An 8267-nucleotide genomic window follows, 5' to 3' on the forward strand; every position below is an offset into this window, starting at 1 on the left:
TGTTGGAACAGAGATGGCCAGTGGTTGCGACGCTTTCAGATCCAAAAGTCACACAGCGTGGGAAACAGTACCTAGATCTGAAAAGTGATCAGTGGATTCTTCTGGATGAATTGAAGGAGGTGCTCAAGCCCTATGAGCAAGCCACTAATGTTCTTAGTGGACAGTCTTATGTCACAGTCTCTGTTCTTCCCCCCTTGCTGAAAGGTCTCCTGAAATCCACCCAAAACAAATCATTTGATTCTGCTGCAGTGAACTCTTTCCAGAACTGTGCAGAAGAGGAAATCTTGTATACGTGGCAGCCAGAGGTATCTGCATTTCAAGCAGATGGAAAAAATGTGTCACTCGTTGCTGCTGCCCTCGATCCACGTTTTCGTAAACTGAAATTCCTTTCTCCAGAAGATGCTCTGAAACTGCAAGTAAGAGTACAGAGGGAGGCACTTGATCTCAAAAGGGAGCAGAGATCACAGTTACAGCAGGAACATGTGGGACAGGAAGCCTCAGCAAGTCCCCCAACAAAGAAGAGGTCTGTGTTGGACACTTTGTTGGGTACAGATTCTGAAGAGGAAGATTGTAATGAAAACACTGACCAGGGTGGGGATGGAGAAAATGAGGCGGTGAGGAAAGAAGCACTGTTGTATTTTGGGGAAGCCCCTATTCCAAGTGATAATGACCCCTTTACATGGTGGAAGAATAATGCAACAAGATTCCCCACACTGGCTAATTTAGCCAAATCATATCTGGCTGTACCTGCCACATCAACACCATCTGAAAGGCTTTTTTCAGTTGCTGGAAACATTGTCACCAAAAAAAGGGCAAGCCTGACTGCTGAGCATGTAGAAATGCTAACATTTCTCCACTCCAATGCATAACTACTTCATGTGATGAACGTGATTGAACACACACACAGAGAAATAGAAGAGAAGGCAGCAAAATGGATATTTTGTTAACGAAGGGCACTTTTTTTGCAGAGAGCAAAGTGAATGTTACATTTTATTTGTTCAAAGACGCCATTGCTGCTGTTTATATTTTATTAATTTTTTGCTATGATTTCCTTTGTTCATATTTGTTTTGCACAACATTTAATTTTTTGTTAAAAACAGAAGATTGTACTACAATGTTATTGTGGATTTTGTTTTGTGAATGAAGAGCACTTTTTGGCAGAAAGCAAAGTGAATGTTACATTTTGTTTGTTTAAAGACACCATTGTTGCTATTTATTTGAAATGTTTTGTTAACTTTTCCTTAATTTTATATATGTTTGCACATTTCATTTCTTGTTAACTGCTATCTCTATTGTATTGATTGTACGACCTCTACAACTTTATTTTGCAATTTTTTTTATTAAAAGGTGTTCAAATGAAGAAATTTGTGTTTTTCATTGATATACATAAATTAGTAAATGTGAAATTGCTATACAAGTCAAATAATGGGGAAATAATCGATAATCGAATCAAATCGAAATCGAATTGGATTGAAAAATTAATCGTTAGATTGATCGATGCATCGAAAAATGAATCGCTAGATTAATCGATTAGGAAAATAATCGTTTTGCCCAGCCCTAGTGGTTAGTGAGGATGGTCGCCTGCAGGTTCAAGCTCATTGCATCTCCAATCCACATCCACTGCCACTGTACTTAAGGGAAGTTAAAGACTTTCTTCTGCACTTACATTTGGATCACCTCGATCCATGATAGTCATTCAGGCAGAAATGCCTGGACTGGAAACAAGTCATCCTTAAAATATTACAACATTCCAGCTCCTGTGTTGGAATGAAAAACAAATGTGTTGTTTAAATTAGAGACTGCACTTGTGACAGAACAATAAATATATTTTATTTTGATTATATAAGTAATGTACGTACAAAACAAACTTGTGGTATGTCTAAACTTATTTTCAGAATAATTAAATCTGAGACTTAGTTTCATTGTAAGATTATAACAGTGATGGCAATATAATTGTTTGTTGCTCAAGAGAACAGTGTCCAGTATGTTGGCTGTTACACTTTTTTGCATTTGAAAATAAAAGTTGGGCTGATTTTAATATCATTACAAAAAGTGTTGTTAATTATTTTTAATCATATTCAGGTTACCACAAATTGTTTTTTCATTTAGTTGAACTTGAAATGTTTGTCAGTAGGTAAGCAATTAGTATTGTACAGTCAGAAATATCAAGTTATTCTTAATACTGCATACTTGCAATGAATAAGTTGTTCTAACAGTCATCTTAAGTAAGCTTTACTTAGTTTTTTTTTTAAGGCAACGAGTTTGCATAGTTTTTTTGAGTTCTGGAAACTAAATAGGTTTTTACTTTGTACTCAAAGTGAATAAGTTGTCTTAACTTAGTCATCTTAAGTAAACTTTACTCAATTTTTTTGAGGCAACGAGTTTGCATACACTGTTAGAAAAAACATCTCAAAAAAACAGTAATATTCTGGCAGCTGGGGCGCCAAAATAATACCAGAAAATAACAGAAAATAACTTTCTCATAAAAATACGGTTATTTTCAGTAATGACAATACAGTTTGTTGCCCTAATTTTACATGGGATTTTGCCTTTTTCAAGTGCTTTTAAACATTAAATTAGGAACATTTTAATGTGATTAAACAATGAAATTACCTATAAACAAGGTCAATGAATGTGGCAATATGAATAATAATACTTAAATGTACAGAAATATACAGTTAACAGTTGGTTTAAATAATAATGGATTGCATGCCCTGGGACAGACTGACAGAGGCGAGGCTGCCATATCGCACCATCGGCCCCTCTGGCCATCACCAGTAGGCAGTAGGGGAAGTGTCTTGACCAAGGACACAATGACCGAGAGCGTCCGAGCCGGGGCTCGGCAAAGCCACAGGGAAAATCACACGGCTATGAGGGAGATCGCGACACTGACAGAGAAACACAGGGCTAAAATACACTGGGAAATAACGAGGGGAATGAGACACAGAAGGGGAGCACAGCTGGGAGAAATCAGAACTGACGAGACAAGGGAGCAAAGTAGGATACACTCACATGAGACATGGACCTTCAAAGTAAAACAGGAAATAGCACAGACGCAAACTAGACTAGGGGAGACAGAGCAACTAAGAAACACAGAGAACAACAACAAAGAGACACAGAGGGCAGCTACTAAATACTCAGAGAACTAAAGAGAATACAAGAAAGCCAAACTAAGACACTAGACTAAAGAATAAACTGGGGCAACAAAGGGAACTAAGATCATAATACAAAAACTCAGAGACACAAGAAACTCAAAACACTGGGTCACCGACCCAGGACCGTGACACAACATATGTGTTAATTGTCAACGAATCCATGTAAAGGTACAGAAACTACTTTTAATGTCATTTTGTCATCTTTTACTGTCATTTTACTGTAATTTGATTGATATTTTATGTATTTAAAAATAACAGAAATTCAGTTTTTCCTGTAAATTCTGTAAAACTTTACAGTAAAACATATTTTTTACAGTAAAACATTTGAAACTAGAAGAAGTGTCTTGACCAAGGACACAATGACCGAGAGTGTCCGAGCCAGGGCTCGAACCGGCAACCTTCTGATTACAAGGCGAACTGCCAACTCTTGAGCCACGATCGCCCTAAATAGCAATAATAATAATAATTATTTGATGTAAAAAAGTTTATAAGAATCATTTTATATATTTTTCCATAGCATTACATTTGAATTCAACAGTTCAATATTTCAAATAACGGACAAATATTTGTGAAATCATGATACATTTGTGAATGTATTTTAACAATCTAAATATGCATATGTACAGACAAATACATTTAAAAAACAAGACAATTATGTTTTATTACATTACAGTGATTTTACGTTAATTTACATTTGAAATGTGAAATCACAGTCTATGTAAATTTAATGATATTCTAGAAGAACAGAACAAAACTGTAAAATACACAGTAAAATACTTTTATGTTAGGATTTTTTTTTACAGAGTAGTTTTTTTGAGTTCTGGGAACTAATTAGATTTTACAGTGCACTTGAATAAATAAACCTGCCTAAATGCAAAAAACAATTGTGTACTGAACAGTATCTATTGCAGGTAGCCAAAAAGATAAAACCCCTAACATCACTTCAGTCATTAGCTTTGCTAGCAAGCCTGCTCTCAGTATCATGCTGGGAAAGAGTTGGTTTAATAGTTAACTATTACCTCTGTTAACCTTCCTTATGTTGGTTTCCAGGAACACCAATTATGTTCCTGGGTCAATTTGACCCGGGGCATGTTTACACATCCAAAACTGTCAGAAACCCTGGCATTGATTATTTTACAATTTTCTTGTATAATTTTTATTTCTTTCGTTTCCTGTAGTGATGCAGATGACATGTGACATCTCTTCTATTCTGGGTCAATCTGACCCGCAACATAACAGGAGGGTTAACTATATTGAATAGTACTAGTCATAGTCATAGAGATTTAGTGCCACGCTAGAGTAAAGACAGTGTGCTAATAACACTGAGTTTGCTACACTTAACTTGCAGGTGCAGTGTATACGGTTGTGCCCTGCTGCTGACTGTGACTGCTCCTTTTTCCTCCTTTCAAATAAACTATTGATGTTTTCACAACAAAAAATGTCAGACTGTTCTGGCCTGTGCTTATACAAAAGTAAGCACTGGTTGGTCTTTTAGGGTTAATTTGTATAAATGATCAGTTTTCCTCTGATGAATTGTTCCCTAGCTTTTTGAGAAAAATCTTCACCTTCTCTTCCAAAAGGTTAAAAGTTCCAAACTGTTAGTTTGTAAGCATCCCATAATCCACAATGACCTCTCCATATAAAGTCTGTTTCCTTTCTGTATCGTTGCTGACTTGAAAGCTAACTGCTATTAAGCTTGGATGGAAAGTGCCCGTCCTTCATGCCTTGTTTCTTTTTAAAACTAAAATGTGAAATCTTCCGGAGTTAAACCCTTCACTTCTTACTGACATTTTTGTATTAAAAAAACTAAGCAATTCCAAATACATTATGATCATTTTAGTGTTACAAATTTTATTTAAAAAAATAATTTTATTTAAAATGCTATTAAATCATATAGTATTTTTAATTATACAATCCTGTGATTTCATAGGCATTTAACATGTATTGTCCAAACTCATTAATATATCTTGAGAATAATATAAAATATGTATTTCTGTTTTTATAGGTATATTTACCAATTTGGTCAATAATTCTAAAAAAGTACATAACCAATATAAAATGCACCATCTGTGAAATTAACATAATTATACCCTATGAGGGTTTACAAATACTAAATAGAAATTATTTACTCAAAAGAAACATTTTTAGATGTTGTCACCATTTTCTTGGGATGACGTGTGAGGTCAAATATTTTCATAAATCTTACTTTCTATGCATTTTTATGATTTTGGCTGCAGTATAGTGAACAATAACAAAGCCTGGAATAAGTATGCATTTCACATACCACCGTGACCACCATCACATGAAACCAGGCTGTTATACAGAAGTAGGAGAGGCAGGTTACCACCCCAGATGTGTCCTCGCCTGACCGGAGGAAAGCGGAGTGCCAGAAGGCTGCGACCAGCCTGTGGGCCAACGAGGGAAAGCCAAGTCTAAACCATGGCGTCTCCCCAACAGTTTTGACCAATTAAAAGCGTCATATATAATTCTCTGTAATGTTAAGTGAAGGTCACTGTGGTGTGAATAAGGCACGGCAGGACCACAGGTTGTTGCTTTGAGCCATTTTTATTTGCTGCGGCTGCAGCTCACATGCTGCCAGCCACACATGCAGCACACCACAATCAACCCCCATCCCTGAGTCCCCATGTTTTACCAGGCCGGCGTGATTGCGGATACCGTGCAGGTGCGTCCGCATGGCACTTCCGACCACGCCTCACCAAAGTCACTCTCTTCAGGAAGTTGGTTACAGCTAACTGCTTGCAGACAGTGGTTTTCTGAATCAAAGAGATCCATGTACATGCTTATGGGTTGAACTGCTTGAGGCAATAAATGATTAGAAACTTGGATAGAGACTGCGTCCTTCTTTTACCCAAGATAAAAAGAATGCGCAACAAATGCTTACATCAAAACACAACATGTCATGTTTCGGCTGTGTGCAGGCATGAGAAGGACCCAAACGCAAACTTGCAGAGACAAAGGTAGACTCAAAAGCACAGCTTTATTACTGGCGTAGGGGGACACAAATAACAATACAAAACACTAAACTGGGAAAACTAAAGCACAAGGAGCCACAGGGAAAATCACACAGCTATGAGGGAGATCGCGACACTGACAGAGAAACACAGGGCTAAAATACACTGGGAAATAACGAGGGGAATGAGACACAGAAGGGGAGCACAGCTGGGAGAAATCAGAACTGACGAGACAAGGGAGCAAAGTAGGATACACTCACATGAGACATGGACCTTCAAAGTAAAACAGGAAATAGCACAGACGCAAACTAGACTAGGGGAGACAGAGCAACTAAGAAACACAGAGAACAACAACAAAGAGACACAGAGGGCAGCTACTAAATACTCAGAGAACTAAAGAGAATACAAGAAAGCCAAACTAAGACACTAGACTAAAGAATAAACTGGGGCAACAAAGGGAACTAAGATCATAATACAAAAACTCAGAGACACAAGAAACTCAAAACACTGGGTCACCGACCCAGGACCGTGACACAACATATGTGTTAATTGTCAACGAATCCATGTAAAGGTACAGAAACTACTTTTAATGTCATTTTGTCATCTTTTACTGTCATTTTACTGTAATTTGATTCATATTTTATGTATTTAAAAATAACAGAAATTCAGTTTTTCCTGTAAATTCTGTAAAACTTTACAGTAAAACATATTTTTTACAGTATACAGTTAAACATTTGAAAGACAGCTACCTAAGCTATAAACTGAAACAACAATTTTTTTATGAAGATGTCTTTATTAGATAGTATTTCTTACCTGTTTGCAGATGTAGAGCTTGGACAGTTGTTTTGTGTTTACTTTTGCGCTTTGACAGAGAGCCAGCAGGTGCCATGGGGCACAGAGCCACAGGAAACAAAGAGGGATCCATACAAGAACTGTCTGTTCCACACATAGTGGGAGGTCTGGGTCTGGTCGCTTCAGATATGAAGCATTCTGAAGGACACATACAAACAAACACACATACATAACAAAGTCCTGCTGCCCTTCTAAGGCAACCAGAAAGTTGTCTTAAAAATGCAACTGATTAACTTTCTGAAACCAGAAACTTTCTGAAACCAGAAAGTTAATCATCTTCTTTTCTGCAATTTTGGAAGATGTCTTTCATAGTTGCTATGACAAATAGAAACCATGACCTTCCTGTTTGTCCAATCTGTGTTGAACAGGCTGACACAATAACATGAACAGCTTTTTACAAGGCAGTAAAAATGAAAGTTTTTACTGCCTTGTAAAAAGCTTCACTTTTCTTAAAGCTTTTATTTCTCCAAAGCATAAAAAAAAAAAAAAGCCAAAAACTATGACATCAGCATGTCCCTGACATGGTATCATAAGGTGTTATATGTCTATTTGTTGTCATTCTCAACATACATTCCAGACAATTTACTTTGTATGTTGCTAGTCTTATGTTTGTTTGAATTTACCTTAATTCTTCAGTCTTTCTGTCTGTTTAACTCACCCAAAAGGTGGACCCACAGTACTCCTCCAGAGCTGCCGCACACATGCTTTACAGTGATAGCTTCAGTCAACCTCAGCTGATCAGACAAGCCGACGCCTCTCACCCTCTGCCCCAATACTGCTGTGTTTGAGTCAAATACTGCTGCTTTCTCCTCTGTCCACCCACACTTCACTGACAATTGTAGGGTGTGGCTGTAAGGGACTTTGATCCGTGAGGTTTTTTAAGCAGAAAAAAAAGTTGCTTATTCCCTCTACAGAGAAACGACATGAATATAACAGAGAGGTACTGGATTAGCGTAGAGAACACAAGATTCTGTGCCTGGTTTCTACAAAAAGTACACTACAGCCCTTCTAGTGAGTCAATGAGAACATTCAACCGATACAGCAAAATCATTTACAGAATCAAGGTTTGTAATTTGCGCAAATAAGCTCCAGAGAGAGGGAAAAAAAAGTGAAGGACTTACATAAGTCTTACCATGCTCTTTTAACTGTGTTAGGGGGAAAACTCACTGAAAAGGGGAAGGGGAGGGAGCATTTAGGGATGGGGAGGGAGTGGGATCATTAGATCCCTTTTAATGTTATTTTCTACATAAATATTTAAAACCAGTAAGGTTTTGATAAATGACTGTTG

At 37.2% G+C, this 8267-nt stretch overlaps 1 protein-coding gene across 2 annotated transcripts in view; it reads right to left on the reverse strand.

Annotated features, from left to right (window-relative positions):
* Nucleotides 1–7682, reverse strand: part of LOC134639829 (ATP-binding cassette sub-family C member 2-like) — a 45978-nt gene extending 38296 nt beyond the window's left edge. For both annotated transcript variants that reach the window (XM_063491280.1, XM_063491279.1), the window contains exons 1-2: nucleotides 7638–7682; nucleotides 6941–7117 (exon numbers count right to left, since the gene is read on the reverse strand). In XM_063491280.1, coding sequence (XP_063347350.1) covers nucleotides 6941–7117; nucleotides 7638–7682 — 222 coding nt within the window. The remainder of the gene's footprint in view (nucleotides 1–6940; nucleotides 7118–7637) is intronic.
* Between the last annotated feature and the right edge of the window lie 585 nt (nucleotides 7683–8267).

This window comes from Pelmatolapia mariae, linkage group LG13 (assembly GCF_036321145.2).
Source record: "Pelmatolapia mariae isolate MD_Pm_ZW linkage group LG13, Pm_UMD_F_2, whole genome shotgun sequence".
In the NCBI taxonomy this organism is placed as follows: domain Eukaryota; kingdom Metazoa; phylum Chordata; class Actinopteri; order Cichliformes; family Cichlidae; genus Pelmatolapia; species Pelmatolapia mariae.